The 21,890-nt window shown below is 39.7% G+C and overlaps 1 protein-coding gene across 4 annotated transcripts in view; it reads left to right on the top strand.

Annotated features, from left to right (window-relative positions):
- The first annotated feature begins 2,317 nt into the window (after positions 1 to 2,317).
- The window catches only part of LOC131226166 (protease Do-like 2, chloroplastic), a 92,212-nt gene continuing 72,639 nt past the window's right edge, over positions 2,318 to 21,890 (top strand). For 3 of the 4 annotated variants that reach the window (XM_058221890.1, XM_058221892.1, XM_058221889.1), the window contains exons 1-3: positions 2,319 to 2,597; positions 20,102 to 20,275; positions 21,717 to 21,770. In XM_058221890.1, the coding sequence (XP_058077873.1) occupies positions 2,412 to 2,597; positions 20,102 to 20,275; positions 21,717 to 21,770 (414 nt within the window). In that variant the 5' untranslated portion in view covers positions 2,319 to 2,411. Of the gene's footprint in view, positions 2,598 to 20,101; positions 20,276 to 21,716; positions 21,771 to 21,890 lie in introns of all 4 variants that reach the window. The other variant, XM_058221891.1, reaches the window with a different exon arrangement.

The raw sequence follows: 21,890 nt of genomic DNA, 5'->3' as shown, positions 1-21,890 counted from the left end.
GATGATTGAAGCCATGGTAGATATTGTTGTCAGATATCTTCAATTTGTACATGAAACATGGGTTCGATCGATTGATCACTTAGTCGATCAATTGAAGGAACCCCGAATTATACATATTGGTCTTTGGACAATTTCGGGCAATCTTGATCAATCGAACTGTCGGGTCAATGGATCGACAATATTCATAAAATACTTGTAAACTCTATGGATGCTTTTGAGCATGTTCGAACGATCGAACATGTGGGGCTTGATCGATCGAAGACTGCTCAATCGATGCTTAGATTGCTATCGCTCGTAATTTTACTCTATATATATATATATATGTATATATGGGAAAAGGTACTATGCGCTCGACCTCACGAGTCCGTCCCATGAGGTCGAGTTGTGTGGGCCCCACCGTGATGCGTTTCGAACATCTACCCCATCAGTCAGATGCACCATTCCATCGTGCGCCTAGGTCTCAAAAATCAAGTCAATCCGTGACTTGTGTGGGCCACACCACATACAGAAGTGGGGAGGGGCCGTGCACCATTAAAACATTCATAATCATTTTTTGGGCCCACCGAGATGTGGTTTGCAAATCCCGCTCATCCATTATGTGTGTCCCACTTGTATGAGGGTTGAGACCAAGTTTCAGCAACATTCAAAACTCAGGTTGGCCCCGCCAAGTACTTTTATATGTTTTAACGGTGTCTTCACATGATTTTAGATGGTATGGCCCACCTGAGTTCTGTATACGGCTGATTTTTGGGATATCCCATAATTTAGAGGGGACCCATCAAATGCACGGTATTGATGGTCGAAATGCATCACGGTGGAGCCCACACAGCTCAACCTCATGGGAGCTTATCGTGAGGTTGAGCGCATAGTACCTTTTCCCTATATATATATATATATATATATATATATATGGGAGTAATTGAGGGATTGGAGTAGAATAAGCGAGGCTTAAATGTTTATGAGATTTAGAGAGGAGAAAAGGACAGTTTTCTAAAATTGCGGGATTAGGATAGAACAATTGGGGTTTGCTTGTCATTGTAAGATCCAAATTCAGGGTTTGTTTCCACGGGGTCCCAACACTAAACCCTGATGTATACATGCCACACATGTGCTATCATGGTCCAATAAGTTTGAGATCCAATCTATTCATCAGAGCAATACCATTATCATATGCCCCAGTCCAAAAATCAAGTTGATCCACTGATCACATGGGCCGCAGTTTGCAAACAAATGTACGGCTCTAACAAACTTGGCATAAGTTTTCTAAGCCCTCTACTTATTCCCAATATCACCCACCAGATTTATTTTCCAGAAACATGAACAAGGTCAGACTAACTGATGGACCCAACCAACCTGGCCTGGCTTGAAAATTGATAAAATCCCTATTTTCCACATGAGATATCTTGGGTTGATAAAGTGGGCCACACATGCACCAAGAAATAGACATTCTAGTGGAATGAAACTAACAATGGGTGAGTTGCCCAATCAAAGAATTGAATGGCATATCTGCAGGATATAACACATGGATGTGTAAATTCAGGTTGGGTGCGCTAAGCAGGCTGGGTCGGGTTAAAATGACATTAGCCCAAGCCCGACACATAATCGGGCCATTCACGAGATCTAAGCCCGGCTCATGTGCCAAGTTAGTAGGTTGAAGCCCGCCTAAAGTCGGGTCCGGCTCACGGGTCTAGGAGGCTACCCGGGGAAACGGATTTGCTACTCCCCCTGCCACCTGCCAATGGCTATGGTCGGTGCTCTGTGGGCCCCACAATGATGTATGTGTTTCATCCATACCGTCCATATATTTTGATAGATCATTTTATGATACGGAATAAAAATTGAGATATATCCAAATCTTAAATGGACCACATTACAGGAAAAAGTTTTGAATGAACGTCAACCATTAAAAGCTTTTTGAGGGGCATAAAAGTTTTGGATCAAGCTGATCTTTGTTTTTTCCCTTCATATGGGTCCGTATGACCTATTCAACAGATTGGATGTCAAATAAAAAGTACAGTGGGCCTTAGGAGGATTTTAATGGTGGATATCCAATCGATGTTGTTTTCCTATGGTGTGGTCCACATGAAATTATGTCCGTCTATTTCTTGGCACAAAGCCCTAAAATTGTCTTTAAAAATTAATGAATGGAATGGATGAAACAAATACATCATATTGGGGCCCACATAGCATCGACCACTAGCCACCGGGCTGGTGGCAGGGGAGTAGCCAATCCGTTATCTCGCTACCGGGCCCATTGTCACCCTTTGCCAGTCGTTTTGAAAAAAATAACCCGAGTGTACTGTATATATCCTCGGGTCATGTATGATGTAATTCAGAGAGGATAAGGAGAGCGTTTTACAGCCTACCGGTCTGTCATCTCCTCCATCTCTTCTTCTCTTCTTCCACCTTCAATGGCAATAGCTATATGTTCTTTCTCCATCCTCTCATTCACTGACACGTCTCCTTCCCACCATTCCTTTCCGTTTCTCTGCGGCGCCGGAACAAGTCCCTTTAGATTCCTCTGCTCACATAAACCTCTCATTTCTAAAGTGAAAGCTTCCAAGAGAACTCCTTCTCATAGAACTAACAAAGAAGAGGTAATATCAAAAAAAAAAAAAACAAAAAAAAATCTCCTCCATTTTTCTCCTTCTACTGAAAGATTTGGGTTATTTTAGTAAAGGGCATTCCTTTTTTTTATTTTTATTTTTATTTTTATAAATTCTTTATCATTTGTATGCAGTTTTATTTTCACCTGTATTTGTCAATGAAGTACGGTCGCATGCTAGAATTAGATGAATTGTATGAAATATGCAAACTATGTATTTGCACAAGTTTTTAATTCAGACTACTGGGGCATGTGGTTTGGTAATCCAGACCGTTGGTCTAATGCATCCCGCCGTGAATGGACAATGCCCCAGAATTCTCTTTGGCACGACCATCTTAAGCCCTTTGATTTGTGGCCTATAGATATCAGTTAAGAATAGTAATACAACAATGGTCCATATCCAGCTGAAAAAAGGTCTTCCAATCTGAGGGATTTTTAGGGCATGGTCTATCCATGGTGAGATGCAACAGATCAATGGTCTGAACCATTGGCCACATTTGTCAGAATTAGAAACTTGTGGATATTGTCCAAAGATATGGGTCACTTATCTTACAATTCCTCATGAGAAAATTGATGAGTTAAGGATGATTCCCTTCTCTTCGTGGCCAATGATGAGAAGTATGCACATCTGGTATCAATTATTGTTAGCATTGTCTGCATTTATTGGTATGAGGCTTAGATGATGATGATGATTGTCTATATCAGTGTATTTATTATTAGCGAAAAGATTGCCTGTTGTGGTTCAAAATATCGGCCAATATGTAATGGTATCTCGAAAAAACTGAATGCATTTTTCGGTCTTGGAGCTGGTCTATGTGTGCCTCCAACAGATATTTGAACCTTGGCATGTACACAAAGTACACCAAGACTACGGTGCACGTCGGTCCCCACTCTCCAAGGATGTTGGTCAGGAGTCCTGAGTCTCAAAACGCATTCCCGGGATGAGATCCAGAACTCCCATGCCGAAATACATGTTGGATTCCACTCTGTCATTGGATGGTGTTAGGTTGCTATTCACCAACTCCTTAAAAATTCCACTACTGCTGCAGTTACCACTCCTTCCTACTGTTTGCTCCATACAAAATGCTAGGCGAATGGTCTGAAGCTGGTAATCCAAGATCCACGTGAAGGTCCACTAGATGGCATGCTACGGAATTGGTTGAGTTACACGTATTGTGCTTACAATTTTAATTTCTAGATGTTTTGTGCTGCAAATTTTTTCTTGTTTAAGAACATGTGTTCAGGCTTTATGGTAACAAGGATTGTTGCATGATCGGAGATCATTGGGATTCTGGACATTCCTCTTTCGCTGCTTCTTTTCACAGTTCTGCATGCATGGAGTAGATGGTGTGGGGTGGATGAGAATTTGTAGAAAGTAGGAAGTCAGTGAAATAAGAAAATAGGAGAAGAGGAGTACCACTAGTGATTTGAATATTGATATATCAGCTGATAGTATCGGTATCAAATCTCAGCGATATGAAACGTAGAGGTAGGTGTTAAAATTCTTAGTGTCATGTGATATTTCTCAAAATATCACAATGCATTGACAAAATACCTATACACTGAGATATTTTGAAAATATCACACTTAACAACTTCTTGATATCATCGATATGTGTGATACATACTAACGGTATCGCATTGCATAAGCCCCTTGCGAATTTTTTTTGAAAATTTGACAAAAATAAAAAGAAAACTATTTTCTTTGATTTTTTGGTTTTTTGCCGTGATCTTGTTCTTAAGGAGATTTCGACCATTCATTTTCATTTGTTTGGAGAGAAGGGGATTTGGTTGTAGATATTGATACTGGAGAGCGTGTGGTACCAGAAACCTAATTGGCCTAATTCGAATTGTTTTCTCACATTTGAGTTGCTTGGAATCAGTGGACCGAAGTTAGTAATCCATGATTTTGCAGGTTTTGCATGCTCAATCATGGATCTTGATCTTCAATTTCTGAATTTGGCAAAAATGGGGGGAAATTGGGGAAAATCCATTTTTTTTCTAATATTTACCCATTTAACTTGCAATTAGAGTGTGAAAAAAATCAAATTAGATTGTTTGGAGGGGGAGCTGATTAGTTGAGACCCTGGATCCACCGAGGTGGGTGGGACCCCTGACTGTGGGGTTCACAGTGATGTATGCGCTTTCAATCCACACGGTCCAACCATTTTGAAAGCTCATTTTAGGTCATGATCCAAAAAATGAACTTGACTCAAATCTTAGGTGGACCACACTATAGGAAATAGCCGTGATTGAATCCCCAGCATTAAAAACTTCGTGGATTCCACCGTAATGTTTATTTGCCATCCAACCTGTTGATAAGGTCACAAACACCTAGATGAAGAGACCACACAAATATCATCTTGATCCAAAGCTTTTGTGGCCCATAAGAAATTTTTAATGGTCAATCACCATTGTTTCCTATACTATGGTCCATTTGGGATTTGAACTACCTCATTTTTTGGATCATGCCCTAAAATGAGCTTTTAATATGGATGGACAACATGGATGTAGTCACATACATCATAGTGTGCCCCATAGTCAGGGTCCCCACCCACCTTGATGGATCCAGGGCCTCACCTAATCCACTCCCGTTTGGAGGTTGATCTAAAGATTGATGAGAGTTTTTGGAAATAAGTTTGCGTTTTTGGAATTAAGTTTTTTAGTTTAAAATATTGATTATTTTTTTTTAAATTTTAATTTTTATAAATAAAATAAATTAGATTAACCAGATGTTATGTGTGCTTGATATTTCTTTATTTATGTGTATGCAGATCTTAACATCAACCATACTTATTTATTTTTAAATAAATGCACCCATACATTGTAGGACAAATTTAGTGCAAGTGAGACTTATTTTGAATATAGTTGCATGACTTCTGTTAGATAACGCGTAGTTTAGGATCCTATATAAAGGAAACTTATTATGTGTACTTGTTTTTGGTGGCCCTTTGTGTTCTAAGTGGGCAATTATGCCTTTTTAAACATTCCATGAAGTTTCATTGAAAAATTCGATCTATTTCCCAATGTTTCCCAAAAACAATGATAAATTATGCGATACATGCAATCTTTCCTATATGTGATACCGTTCCGTATCCCAACGATGCGATGTGTGTTTACAACTGGCTTGACGCAGTTCACGTTGTCCAATGAGATGCCACCACGTGTTAGCACTCATGTACGAACGACGGGAGGCAAATTGTACTCGCGCCCCAAGAAATCTTCGATCCACACCCTTCGGCGACACATAACTTGCCAAAAGCAGAATGACTTAGAGCTGTACGCACATCTGTGGTCGAGAAAAGAGGGACATTGCATGAAGGACATGTGACCATCGCACGAATGGCACATATGACCCATAGTGTATGCGAGAAGCTACTTAAAGCCCTGACGATGCCAAATATTTCGCAATCTAGGATACATACGGCAAGGCCGTCTCACACAATCATGCCAAAAAGGGAAATTTTTCAGAGACGATCAGTAATTTCACAAGGATTACAGAAGATTAGGCGGTTAAACGCAAAGCTCATTCGGAATTAGAAGCAAATCAATATTATGATGACATAAAGAATTCGAATCCTGCTAGGGCATGACCGAGTTACATTTAAGGACCGGCAATGAAACCTTAACTCGATCACCGCCTCTCCAAGCCTATATAAGTAGCATTCGATGAAGAGCTCCAGGCCCTCACCACACACGATTGATCAATCTTTACAACACAACACAACACTACCTATTTTAGTTTTAGCTTCTTGGCTTAGATATTTCACTTATGTCCAGCTACGTTGCAGCAAGTCTAGAATCTTTAGCTTAGCTTAGATCCGTTACTATCCAGCGCCATCGTTGCAATGAGCCTTAGGAATATGATAAATATTCACAATCTCTGTTGATGGATCCCACCGATCATCGAGTTCTTACTTGGCGGATCACACCAGTCACGTACTGCAGACTACACTTGTCGGTTGTTCTGTCCACACAGGCAGTCGTAGGTAATTTTTTTTCCTGCTTAATTTACTTTTCCTTCGTTGATTGTACCGTTCATCTTCTTTGATTAATAAAATCGATGATCTACCCTTAATTTTTTATCTTATTCATCCATCATCGCATTACTGAGAAACCTAAAAACACTATCAACGTTAAAAGAAAAGTCCTTAGTACAAAGCCAAAATATCCCATTTTGAAGGACTAGCCCTCCCCTTCTAAATCACCTGATTGTTGTAAAATTAGTGGCTGAATAGTCAGATCAACTTGCATAGGTTTGATTATAATTCGGCTAGTTTGGCACTTAGGGTCACAAGCGTTCAATCGATTCAAGTTGAGTACAACTCTGGCACGCCCAACATTAATCTTAATCACACATGTTTGACCAAATTCGGGTCGTTCATAACACGTGGCTACGTGTCCGGATTGAACAGCAACAATATGTATCAATATCGATACTTGAATCACTGCGTGCTGCAAAATTAAAAAAGGCCAATTCTGTAGGGTTTTCTCCATGTGTAAGAGATGACATCTTCTCATTAGAAAAAGAAAAAGAAGAAACTAATTTACTTTATTCAATAGTCGAAGACCTATTTCATGTGCAAATCATACTTGTGTGTGTGTGACACACATGTGCTACACACACACCCCATAGATTTGAATATACGACTATATTGTTTTGTATCCGTATTGGCACGAGATGACACATGACACAGGGCCATATCGGCCTGGTATGAGAAACTAACCCGTATTCAAGGTATTAAAAAACGGTTATGTAACGTTAACGGCCATAACTTTTATGCATTACGGGGCCAAAATGACTGTTACAAAAAAAACCAGCCTGTAACGGCCTTGTAATGGTCCAGAAAAATGTTTTTTTTTTTCAAAAAAATAAATAAATTGCCGTAACGGCTGTTACGGCCCGTATCATAATGGTAATGGTGATAGCTGTTACGGCCACCGTTACCGATATTGAACACCTTGCCCATATCGGCCGATACAAGGCGTAAATCCAATTTTGATTTTTTTCCTCTTCAAAATTTCACTAATGTCTCTTATTTTTTCATTTAAACCATGGAGTAATATTAAAAGCTCATTTTAGGCTAGATCTAGACCTATTTTCGGATCAAAACAAATGATTTGAATGAGATTTGACTAATCGAAGCGAAATGGGCCATTATGGGAAAAATAAAAAGAACGGTAAACCTTCACTTTCGTTTTGATATTTTCAATTTTTTAAAATTGTATTTCAATGAAATGGCCCCAATTCACCAAATCATGCTTGATTTATGTTCAATTAGGGCTCATTTAGTTGACCTTCAATAAGTCAAACTGATAAACAACATTCTCATCAAAGAATGGTCCGATACACCATCATATGTGTGTCCAAAATACAAAAAAAAAGAAAAAAAGATAGATTCTTGAATGTCTTATTATTCTCTTGTTTGTTTTTTTTTTTTTTTTTCTTTTCTTTTCTTCTCTCTCTCTCTCTCTCTCTCTCTCTCTCTCTCTCTCTCTCGCTCGATATTTTCCTTAATTCTTTAGCATAATTTTTTCTTGACAAATATGGGCCGATATGGTGGGACCAATATCGATACGCAACGCTCGTATCGTATCATTTTTTTGCTGGCCCAATACGTCTGCCGATACTGATATTCAAAACCATGACACACATAAAAGAAACCCTTACTTAAACTAATCTCAATCGCTAGACTATTAAATCTCGGTCCTTGAGTACCTAAAACGGTGAAAACTGCTGTAGAACACTGTAGCAGTAATGTTGCACATATTGTAGCATTATTATAGCATGATACTATAGCACCATATTGCAATGTGGACTCTTGCAATGACCCCTATGCATAGAAAGGCTATCAAAATAACTACTAAAACTCCAAAAGCCTAAAATCAGCCAATTTTGTGAAATTTATGATTTGTTTGTTTATTACACATGGGGTCCACTGGATGGACCCAACAATATGCCGATCTGATCATGGCCCATCTTGGATTGCTTTAATAGATAATATGTCGACTACAACCTGGCCAACCAAAGTAGACAGGCTGAACATTTTACTTTTAATTGTGTTTGTTATGGCTTCCACCCCCCCTCCCCCAATAAGCAATATCATTTTTAATGGGAAGAAAGATAAAAGGAAAAGGGGGAAACAGAAAAAACTAAGATCGAGAACTGAGTGTTGAGTCAACATTATCCCCCCTTTTATGTAAGTCGGCCAATTAGTTGGCCTCTTTGAATACATGGCTAAAAAAGAAATCGATTTCTAACACGGCTCCATATTTTGTAACAAATAAAAGATATCTCCATACTGTGAACTACTTTTATGAGGTCCATCTAATGGCATTTTTTATTTTTATTATTTATTTATTTATTTATTATTATTATTTTTTACACCACCGAGAAAGGCCAGGTAAAAATCTCAATCTCTCCTAGTGTCCTTATGTCCAACCTTGTTCTAATGGTCTGGTCCCATTTCCAAGAAAAAAAAATCTAATTTTTCTCTAGTTATTCCACTTGTTTCTTCATTTCAACCATAGAGGAAGCTTAAAAACTCATTTTATACTAGACCTAGGCCTATTTTGAGGATCTAAACACAAGAATGGAGTGATATTTGATGAATCAAAGAGGAATGAACCATTTTGGGAAGATTAGAAGGAGAAAACTATTGCCGTTTTAAATTTTTTTTTTTTTCTTTTCTTTCATTGTTTTCATCTTCCTTTTGTTGTATTTCAATATATGGGGCCTCTATCAATTAGTGCTTGATTTGCATTTGATTAGGGTCTATTTTTTTTTTGAATTTCAAGGGGTCAAGCCGACAAACAACATTTTTTTAAAATCAAAGAATGTTTTGGCGCATCATTGAATGCATGTTAAAATGTAAGAAAGATAGATTACGGTGTTTTACATTTTCTCCTACTTTCTTGAGAAATTTCAAAATTTTTTGGGCCAAACAAAGGTTGATATGGGTTGTTTCATCTTATATAGGTCCAATTGGGCCGTATCAATTTTTTTTGGGGGCCTCGTCGGTATGCTCCCCGATACTGATAATCAAATCTTGATTTAAATCTACTAGGCTTTTGAGCTTGAAGCAAATCTTCTGAAATTTACCATTATCATTCCTAAAAACTTTTGTTGTATTGGAAACATTTACTTCTTTATAGCTGCCTCTCTTTTCTTTTGTTCTCGCTGCATTCGTATTGTGGAAATGCTAACTTAATTTCTCATTTTTATTTTCATACGTATTTTATAAGTCTTCATAACTCAATCACATGTATTGTTAGCATCAAGCATTGAAGTTAATATTAAATTTGAAGGACTTCTTCTTCTTCTTCTTCTTCTTCTTCTTCTTCTTCTTTGTTTTATATATATATATATATATATTGAAAGTAAAAACTGAAAAAACCTATACCTACTTGGTAATGTTGAAAAAAATTTCCAAAAAACTTCTATCTGCCCCATACCTAACCATTACGAGGCTGCTATGGCCCTTACAAGGGGCGTAATGGGCCGTTAATAGCAATTACATGTCATTTTTTCCATAACAGCCATTACGACCGTCACGACCTCGTAATGTGTAACGGTTACCACCATTGTCTTTATGTAACGGCCTTTACGACACACCATGCTTAGGAGTCTCCATAGGGCAAGGTTTTCAAAAAGGGTTATGTAACGGTGATGGTGGGAGCTATTACGTATTATAGGGCTGTAAGGGGCCGACACACGCACGCACATCTATGTATGTTTGTAACTATGTATGTATTAAAGAGGCCGTAACGGCCATTACAGCCTGTATCGTAACAATAACAACAGTGGCCGTTACGGTCATTGTTGCTTTATTGAATACCTTGCCATAGGGACAGATGGAAGATGTGTATAAGATATGAACTACTCGTCCAGTGGGCCACACAAAATATGGGATATGTGTAGAGAGTGTTAGTGTATAGTGTATGTGGTTAGTGACTCTTTTAATGTAAGTGCATGTGCACACTTTATTCTTCTCCTGAAGTGTAATATATGCTCTATTCTAATAAAACATTGTGTGCTAGGGCATCTTGGCTAACGCACAACATTTCCCCCAAACTCTCCTCTTTCTTTTTCTCTCTCACTTTTCTCCTCTTTTCTCCACACTATAATCATCAAATCACCTTCTACTTGGTATTAGATCATAGATCAGAGCATTCCACATCCAACAAGTTGAGAGGCGACACGTCACCTTGTTGATGTCAGCGTTGTATGGATGCATAGACACCATTGGAGCTAAAAGTTTAGGGGTTTGATAGACTTGATTTTAGAAGATTTGTCATGATTTTTTCAGAGTTTTTCGGACCTCCTTTCGTTGTGTTTTGGCCGAAATAGAGAAATTCGAAAATCGGGTCCCTCATCTGTTTTTCTTCCATCTACCCAAAATCGGTAAGTTTTTCTTTGGTTTATTTGCTCAAGATGGATCGAAATCTTCCTCCCAAGCTACTCATGGAGGATTTTTTTTAGCTAAGATTCATGTTTGAATGGGTTTTAACCCCAAATGGACGTGCGGTTGGGCCGTTTTTCACTCGGTTGCGTCAGATTTGACTGGATTTCTTGTTATTTTGGACGATTATTAATTGTTTGGGGTTTGTTTCTCATTCCCTTGAAGGATTGAGTGAGGAATTGTTTGAATCAATCCTTCTTACTTGGAGTTTCCTATGGACAACAAAGGGCCTTCATCTCTTGGCATGGGCTCTCTTGAATCCAACCCCTTACAGATTACCTCCATCAAGTTGAATGGTGACAACTATCTTCAATGGGTGCAATCTGTAATGTGTTCTTAGGAGCCCGTGAGAAGTCGTATATTTTGGATGATCCTCCAAGCTCTACAGATGCTACCTACAAGTCTTGGACAAATGAGAATTATCAAGTTATTGCATGATTGTTGAATAGTATGAATTCTTCAATTAGCCACTCAGTGATGTTTTTATCCTTGGAAAAAGGCATTTGGATACGCTTCATGATATGTTCTCGGAGTCTCAAAATTTTTCATGGGTATTCCAGCTTATTTAAGAAATTGGTCGGTTCCAACAAAACTCAAGATCATTAAAAGATTACTATTCGACACTTCGGGTCATATGGGATTAGTTGGACCTGTATCAGCCTCTTTCTTCCAAATGTAAAGAGGATCATGAACATGCTCATAAGCAGCGGGTGATACTCGTGTCATACAGTTCCTAGCCGGGTTGAATTCCGATTATTTTCATGTTCGAGATCAGGTTATTATGCAGGATACTCTTTCCCCATTGACGACAGTCTATGCCATGTACCAGCGCGCTACTATCTCCGCTCTTCCTACTCATTCATTTGTGCCATCAGAACATCCAACACATCTTGTTGTCGATCAGTACTCTCTTGGCCTTTGGGCACCATCCTTGAGTTCGGGGTGCATTTTTGGTTATGGTGGCGTGGTAGAGGCTGCGAGGGAGATTGCAAGGCGGTCGTAATTTTCGTAGTCGTGGTGGACGTGGATGAGGACGTGATGGTTCCTGCATTTGTTCGCATTGCTATGGAACCAATCACACTGTTGATTATTGCTGATAGCTCTATGGTCGGCTTACGTGTGCCGCTGCTTCTGTTGCTTTCACAGTTGCTCCTGAGGGACAATTTTCCATCCCGACAGTTGAGCAGTCATCTCCATGGGAGTCTCTCATCATTTATCGGGCTGCATATGATGCCCGATGCGGCTTCATGTTCGTGATATTCCTGAGCCTCCTCACATAACTTCGGCCCAAATAGGTACTACTCTTCTTGCATCATCCTCTCCTACCTCCTGGGTCATAGACTCTGGTGCTTCCTCCCATATGACTGGTAAGTCACAACTCTTTTCCTCTTATTCTCCTTCTCCCCACACTTATTATGTCACAATCATAGCCAAACTCCCATCCCTGGGATTGGTTCCATCTCTCTTTCTCCTTCCTTGCCTCTGTCCTCAGTCTTGCATGTGCCTCGTTTTCCATTAAACTTATTGTCTGTTAGCTCTCTTAATAAATCATTAAATTGTTCCATTACCTTCTTCCCTTCTTATTGTTTGTTCCAGGACCTACAGACGAAGAGAGTGATTGGTGGGGGGCACGAGCGATGAACCATTTATCTTTTCGATGATACACCCGTTGTTGCTTCTAGTACCATTTTTCTGGATCGAGAATCCATGACACAGTGGCATTGCCGCTTAAGCCACCCATCAATAGCTAGATTGAGAATTTTTTTCCCTCCTTATCTGTCATTAAACCATTATGCTGTGATATTTGTGAATTGTCTAAACATTATCGTGCTGCGTTTCCTCCGAGCTCTTCTGGGAGGAAACCTCAACTTTTTGTTTTGGTTCACTCGGATGTTTGGGGACCAGCTCCGGTTACCTCCACTTTTGGATTTAGATATTTTGTGACCTTTATTGATGAGTATTCACGCATGACTTGGGTTTATCTTTTGAAATCTAAAAGTGAAGTGTTTGATACATTTAAAGTATTTTATCATGAAGTGTGTACTCAGTTTCAATGTTCCATCAAAACCAAGGTGTTCTGTAACGGTAACGGTGGCAGTAACGGCCACCACCGTCACCTTTACGATACTGGTCGTAACGGCTGTTACGTCCCTCGTAACAACCGTTACGGTCTCTCTCTCTCTCTCTCTTTTTAATTGAAAACAATCTCGAAAAACCTGTATCTGCCCCATAATGTTGATTAAAAAGTATGAAAAACATGTATCTGCCCCATAACAGACAATTACGGGGCTGCTATGACCTTTATAGGGACGTAATGTGCCGTTAATGGCAATTACAAGTCATTTTTTTTCCAATAATGGCTGTTACGGCTGTTACGACCCCGTAATGTGTAACGGTTGCCACCGTTACCTTTACGTAACGGCCTTTACATCACACCATGATCAAAACCCTGTACTCTGATAATGGGGGGCGGGGGAATACATGGTTACTGCCTTTCTGTCCTTCTTGCATGAGAATGATATTTTGTCTCGGACGTCGTGTGTTTGCACACCTCAACAAAATGGTATCGCAAAATGAAAGAATCGTCATCTTCTTGAAGTTGCTCGCACCCTTCTCCTTGGTATGCATTTTTGGGGTGATGCTTTCCTAACTGCTACTTTTCTTATTAATCATATACCCTCACGTATCCTTCTTACAAATCTTCATTTACTATACTGCTCATGACAATCCATTTCCTCTACCACCTAAAGTTTTTGGTTGCACATGCTTTATTCAAAATTCGGATGGAAGTAATGATAAACTTAGCCCCAGGGCAATTAAATGTTTCTTAGGGTACACTCGGTGTCAAAAAGGATATAATTGTTATAACCCCTTGACTCACAGGAAATATGTATCTACCGATGTAACATTCTTTGAGGATGTTCCTTTTTTCTCAGCTCCAGCTCGATCCCTCTGTGATCCTCTTGCGAGTCAGGGGGAGCATGACTCTTATCCTATTCCTCTTTCTACTAGTAATCACGGGAAAACTCCTCCCCTTTTTTCAACATCCTGTTGGTGATTTGGGTGACCCTAAGCCTTTGCGGGTGTATCATCATCGAGATAAATCTTCACACGCTCAGCCATCCACCCTTCCGCTCACTTTGGATGTTGGCTTAGGTGACTCTCCTACCTCAAGTTTAGATATCCCCATTGCCTTGCGCAAAAGGGTCACGATCTTGTACTTAACACCTCATTAGTAATTTCGTTTCATATGATATCATCTTTCACCGTCTTTTTAGTCGTTTGTAACTTCCCTTTCATTACAGACTATTCCTCGGTCTCTCTCACATGCTCTTCAAAGTCCTGACTGGACGAAGGCGATGATAGAAGAAATATCTGCTCTTGAGAAGAATCATACTTGTGGGCTTGTGCCTCTTCTTTTAGGGCATAAACCCGTTGGATGTCAATGGGTTTACACAATCAAGTTCCATCCAGATGGCTCCATTGATCTCTATAAAGCCTGTCTTGTAGCTAGGGGTTACACAGACTCATGGTGTGGATTACTTCGAGAAGTTTTCTCTGGTGGCTAAGCTTAATTCGATTCGTGTTGTGATCTCCTTGGCCATTATTTTATCATGACCCTTCTTTCAACTTGATGTTAAAGATGCATTTCTCCATAGGGACCTTGCAGAGGAAGTCTATATGCATCAACCTTCTGGCTTTGTTGCTTCCCACAACCCTGCGCTTGTATGCCGGTTGAAGAAGTCTTTTTATGGACTCAAACAATCCCCGCGTGCATGGTTCAAAAAATTTAGTCAGGATCTCTTAGAGTTCGGCTTTGTTCGTAGTCATGCCGATCATTCCCTCTTTATATGTTGTCGATCGACTGGCATCATGGTTTTGATTGTGTATGTGGATGATATTGTTCTATCTGGTAGTGATTCGGTTGGAATGTGGGAGGACAAAGAATTTTTAAAGACCAAGTTTGAGAACAAGGATCTTGGTCCACTTCGCTACTTTTTAGGAATTGAAGTTGGTTGCTTCTCATCTAGGTTGGTTTTGTTACAACGAAAATATGCGCTTGATCTTCTCATAGAGACCGGCATGTTAGGGTGCAAACCTGCTGCCACCCCCATGGATTGTAGAAGCTTTGGCCAGATGATGGTGCTCTTATTTCTGATCCCGGGATGCATCGACAACTTATAGGCCTACTTGTTTACCTGACTATTACTCGCCTCGATCTCTCCTTTGCGGTGAGTGTTGTTAGCCAATTTATGCATGTAACGCCCTGAAAATCGGGGGTCGAGAATAGGCCCAACTCCAAAGTTCCAACGCATTACTTATGCAACATAGATAATGATGATTAAATGTTGTCCGTATTAGCGCATTTAACATGAATGAGATTATACCAAAACAACATATCATACTCCAGAGACAGTTACATTACGCAAGCGGAAGACTGTGATAAGTATATAAAGTATGTAAGTGATTGTGAATCTCCCAAGTTTGATCATGTTACCAGGTCGAATAGTTACAAGTATTATTTCAAAATACAAAATGTCAAAATGTTGTGGTCCACTACAAAGTATCAGCCTTGAAGCCCCGTCGATTCAGAACGGTCTACGTAAACCCGCTTGAATACTGAATGTATGAGAATGCCTCCTCATTATCCTCAAAGTCTAGCTCCGCCTCGTAGGCTGCGCCATCACCTGAAACTACAACAGGGTCTGGTTGGTGTTTAAAACACCATCCCGTAACGTGGGAGTGATTGATCAACTCAGTGGAGCTAGAAAGCAAATGTTAACATGTTATCAATTCAGTCAAGCAGTAATGATAAAGCAGCACAATCAAACATCCCTAAATACTCTGATAATGCAAGAATGATATGAAATAATGATGCATGCCCTTGCCTACTCTCCCTCAGCGACTTCATCTCACGATCACGACATGCAACCCTTCCTCAGTGCTTGACTTGCTACGCCAAATGCACACGTAATGCGGTGCATGAACGTGATTACTGAGTTCTTATTAGACCTTTTTCATACAGCAAGATTCGGGAAGCTAAGGTACCTCCCTGATATTAATTCCCAAACGATGATCCATTCTAGGGTTGTCAGTCCTAGTAAATCTCATACGATGTTATGGTTCTAGGTCACTGCAAAGGGCTCGTCACCTTATCAGTGCAGGCCTAGTATGTACTCTTGTTGCTACGTAAAGGCTCATCGCCTCTACGCGGTCTTAGAGTATGCTCGAAGTCACTACAAAGGGCTCGTCACCTTATCAGTGTAGGCCGACAGCTCGAATACAGTGTCCCATACCACCGTATTCGGCTCACGAGGCTGTGTTGCTCACTGGATACTACGGGGAGGCTTGTCACCCCAGCGTAGGACGACAGCTCGACCACGGTGTCCCATACCACCATGTCCGGCTCATGAGACTTAGCGGATCGAGGTACCAAGGTTAATGGAATTTCCAGTGGTAAGTTGGTACCTTAGGTTCAAGCAGTAGCGTCCATACATGGTGAACATACATCGGGTCAATCGGGTTACTTGACGAGCTCGACTGGTACGAGCGCACATCGAATTGATCGACATGAAGTGCACGAGCACTCCGTGTGGCCTAACCACTGTCGACAACCGAAGTACGGCTCGGACTCATCGAACACGTCCTGTGGGGCGAAAACAACCTCAGCCACCAAATCAGGGCCTGTTACCGATTGCCTGGACTATATCATAGTCCCAAGAGCATTCAATTTCAACAGATAATCATATAAGAAAATCAAGGCAGCAATGAATCAATAATTCAATTTATACAATCATTTGAGTATATTAGGGAATACAACTTAAACATGAATTCACACATATACATTCCATACCTAAACAGACACTATAGTATAAAATACATGGAGGAAATCATACACATAATTAAGGTAGTTGAGAATCATATCTCAACAATCATATAAAGTACAATTTACTAACTACTAGTTTATTCAGACATTTTTACAAACACTTAGACTACACTTTTTAACATACACCACTTATGTTGGCCATAACATGTATTGGGGCAAATCCTTTCGCAAAGGAGTTGTTACACATACAACTAGTATAAACACACGACAATTAATCATGGCAAACACACTTTCAAATTCCATACGTATACGATCCTTTCTACAAATACATAGAATATACTAAACTCAATATAGTTCATATATATCTGAAACGCAAAACAAACATCGTATTTGGCATGTGAAATAGCACCCACGTCAGTAATAAATCATTAACCGACATTGAAAGCCTTGAAAACCATAACCTAAACATTTATAGTCCGCACCCTACGCCGATAAACAAGCATCGAACTCAGTTTGTATACCGAGTCTTTGTCTACGGCACAACGACAACCTATAGTATGAAATAGGTTAGCTATTTCACGCTTTACACTATTTGAAACCCTAAAATAGATTAGGGTTGGGTTTTCTTACCCAAGTACGTTGTCGGAAATGCCGGATTTGTGATACAGATAGGGCGGCTAAGTGCGTGGAGCAACGGGATCAAATCCCAGGATGAATCTCCAACTCTTTCCCTCTCTTTCTCTCTCTTTCCTTTCCTTTTCCTCTCCTCTCTTTCTTAGGGTTTAAAATTCGTATGGAATATAAGAGAGAGGGTTTAAGGCCCTTATATAGGCCCAGAACTGATGGGAATGGCCCCAGGGCCATGGTATACTTAAGTTATGTCCAAAGATCGGCTGTTCCGATCCAACGGAGTACTTCTGGAGCCCCCTTTTCTGCGTGTGGTCGGACTTAAGCTCCCTGACATTGGATCTAGGTCAGGCTGAGTTTTCGCTTCGATCGGGTTTACAAATCGACCGTGGTGGACCAGTTTCAGTTTAACGGTCACCGTCACTCGATCAGGGCCACAAGTACATCGCCATGTATGAGAAATTTTCCCTGATCCGAGGGTGTATTTGGGTCAGATTCTGACGGTCTGAATCCTTATATTTGGCCCGCAAGCGACACGACTCAGTTTACTTAAATTCGAATTTTATTTCTAAAGATATTCACGTTTCTCACACACTTTGCTCCGAGCTCAAGTTGTGCATTTCTAGACACAATTAAGACTTGATTTCTTAGGGAGTTGTCAAGTCCAGTAATGTAGTCATAGCTGTATAGTTTTGCGATTATCAGACTTTCGACGTGCGGTCCAGGTCCGATATGGAGTTTCGGTGTGCTCCCGAGAGCAACCGGGTTTAGGGATGGATTCTAGATTTCAGGGTAATGTAGCGTCAATGATGCTGCACGTTTTGGGTCTTGCAGATCATATTTAAAGTGATTAGTGCTAATTTCACAAGTACTCTAGTTTAACACATACTAATCTTAGCCTAATTGCTAAAGGTTCTGGTCCTGGGTGATTTCTGCCTGAGGTGGTACTTAGGTCCTTGTACGGATTTTTCCGAGACGTTACAATGCAAGCTCCCCGTGCTTCACATCTCACGACTGTATACCGCATACTTCGGTATCTAAAATCAGCCCCGGGTCTTGGCCTTCACTTTCAGTCGCATGATCATATTCATCTTTCTGGCTATTCCAATGCTGATTGTGCAGGTAGTACTTATGATCGCCGCTCTACGTCCGGCTTTTGTACCTTCCTAGGTGTTAATCTTATCACATGGAAGAGCAAGAAGCAACCGGTTGTTGCTTGGTCCTCGGCTGAAGCTGAATATTGTGCTATGGCTCATGCGACGTGTGAGCCCGTGTGGCTTCGCACCCTTATTGAAGAACTTGGCTATCCTCCTTTGGCTCCTATTCATCTTCATTGTGACAACCAAGCGGCCATCCATATTGCTCGTAACCCAGTTTTCCACAAGTAAACCAAGCATATTGAAGTCAATTGTTACTTTATTCGGGAGAAAGTTGCATCTAAGGAAATCATCACCCCTTTTGTTCGATCTGGGGATCAGTTTGCTGATGTTCTCACAAAGTCCTTGAGTCGAGATGCTCTTAATTGTGTTCGTGATAAGTTAGGCATGATCAACATCTATCCTCCAACTTGAGGGGGAGTCTAGAGAGTGTTAGTGTATAGTGTGTGTGGTTAGTGGCTCTTTTAATGTAAGTGCATGTGCACACTTTTCTCTTCTCTTGCAGTGTACTATATGTTTTATTATAATAAAACATTGTGTGTTAGGGCATCTTGGCTAACACACAACATTTCCCGCAAACTCTCCTCTTTCTTCTTCTTCTCTCTCACTTTTCTCATCTTTTCTCCACACTATAATTATCAAATCACCTTCTACTATATGGACATGGCATTTGAAAATGGTTATGGATTGGTCGATATAGAGCTGCCACCCTTATCACGTGATATGGGGTGTCTCCATTCGTTATGAAAAAATTGGCTGTATTAGCACTATTGAGGGACAGACACAACCATTACAATGTATACAACTGCAATGGGCCCATTTTGAAAATTTTCTTTTCAAAAATTTCTCTCGTTTTTCCACTTCTTCATTTCAATAATCAAGAAGGCTTAGAAATTAATTTTAAACTAGATTTAGGGCTACTGTGAGGATGAAAACATGAAATTTGAGTATGAGTCAATGAATCAAAGTGGAGTGGACCATTTTGGGAAATATCTGAAGTAGGGGTAAACCATCGGCAAATCGGAGGTTCCTAACTGCTTGATCAGAATTAGGGTTCCAAAAATTCTTGGTGGTTGTTTCTTTCCTCAAATCGAGCATTCAAGAATTTAGAATTATCCTCACCTGTCTCTTTTTGTTTGTGGCCATCTATGGTGTGTTCCGCTTGATGAGTGGCCTAGATTTTATAAATATCTGCCATGTGTTTGCATGGGAGATTGTGAGCAAAAATGTGTGCAATTTGTGTTTCTCCAGGGAGAAGATGCTAGTCTGTTTACTGAACTTTTATGGAATGTCGCATACTTCCGGATACTACCATGTGCCATCGGTTGCATTCTCCATATTATTATAGCTTTTTGTATCCTTTTCATCTTGTGGTGGTTAAATTAATTCAGTCTTTTCTTTGATTCATAATTTGCCTAGTTCAGGTAGAAGCTATTTCCCAGAAGAGGTTTCCTGGAAGAGCAAAAGATGAAAAGGCCTATTTGCCGCCTGATGGTTCTAAAGGGGAGACGGGCCGGTCTTCATCCGCAGTATTTAAATCACTCGGCCTGCAGAAAAAAGACAAGAAGGGGTTGGTGTATGATCTGAAGGAACAACAGGCATGGTTACTGGTTATCTCTGTAAACAGTTAGAGGGCAATTAAAATGCATGTGGAATTTTCAGCTGATCTTTTTACAAAGTATTTTTATGTTGATTCTGCTGCACTATTTAAGTACTGATATCAGCCTATATGAGATTAAGATGCTCATCTATTGATTCTTAATACTATCTTCTGATGTGCGTGTGAAAAACAGTTTGTTTGTGTATTTAGATAGAAGCTCTGATGATGAGAGTGAATAACTATGCTTTCTTCAAGGCTTGATTTCATTTGTAATAGATCCTTTCATCTCCGTTCTTTGCGAGATTCCTTTCCTGAGCTGTCTTTTTATTCTAAACCTGGAATGACATCTTTGGACTTAAGAACGTGTTCTTTGTATTTTGCAATGTGGCCAAATTACAGTTGCACTGCCAATTTTTGTTTATAGCAAGTTCATTTTCATCATTTTAAGTTCATGGTGCGATCCAAATTAGAAGCCTTCAAACAAAGAATCTGAGGGTTGACATGGAAATATTGGTGAACTCAAAGTAAGAAATCAAGAGCAAATTGAAGCTGAAATTGATGCTGCAAAAAGTTGTGCACAATCCAGATCTCATAGGTTACAGTATGATGTCCGAGGTGTAACTTTGTTACTGCATGTTTTTTTTCACCAGTAACTTTTGTTGGAGGCCTCTTCAAGATCTATGACAACTATTCCTATATGCTTTCACTTGCAAACTGCACATCTAACTCAGAGGTAGAAGCCCTGCTTAGCACATCAAAAGATGTACCTACATGAATTCCCTTTACATAGAGATGTTGACTTGAAAACACAAATTCAAATATAAGAAAAGGGAGAAATAGAAAATATTGAATAGCAAATTCTCCATTACTCATTGGAACAAAATAACAATCCATCTATTAACCACTGTTGAATAGTCGTAACTCATAAAACATAAAGTATCTGCTCTTCAAATTTCAGGTGCCCTTGTATATAACGAGTATAACTGATAGGAATTTTCACATCATGGTTGATATATAACCTCAGAATGTGGGTAGGAATCATCTGAAAGCCTGTCTAATTAGGGATGATTTTCCTTCTATTTTTACAGAGCATTGGTTGGATCATTTTTACACATTTGATCCCTTATCCTTTAGAATGATTCATTATTATCCTTTTTGTGCTTTCTGCATATCACATAAGTGCATGCCTCCACATTTAAAATTCTACAAGCTTTTTGTGTCTTTCTTAAATTTCATTAAGTGCATGTCTCCATGTTTGAGTATACAAGCTTTTCTGCGTCTTTCTTATTTTCATTATGTTAGATTTGCATATAAATAGGTTTAGCTTGCTTGTGTGCAGTGATACTGTATCAGTAAACAGGTTTAGCTTGCTTGCATGCAGTGTCACTGAATCGGTATATGGTGTTTGTGTGAATACTAAGGAAAGACCATATTTTCAGGTTAATGACACTGAAAATCTTCAAGATGCAACTTTTCTAAATGCTGTTGTTAAGGTAGTCCTAATGGCTTATGATTTTTTCTTAGGATTTGATTAAATATTGTAAATGAATTAGGTTTCTTTCTTCAATTCCTTGGATGGTTTTCTTTGTTGGTAGTTTATTTCGGGCATATTT

This window comes from Magnolia sinica, chromosome 14, assembly GCF_029962835.1.
Source record: "Magnolia sinica isolate HGM2019 chromosome 14, MsV1, whole genome shotgun sequence".
Taxonomy (NCBI): domain Eukaryota; kingdom Viridiplantae; phylum Streptophyta; class Magnoliopsida; order Magnoliales; family Magnoliaceae; genus Magnolia; species Magnolia sinica.
The sequence above is the reverse complement of the archived record's forward strand: the minus strand, read 5'-3'. Positions and strand labels throughout refer to the sequence as shown.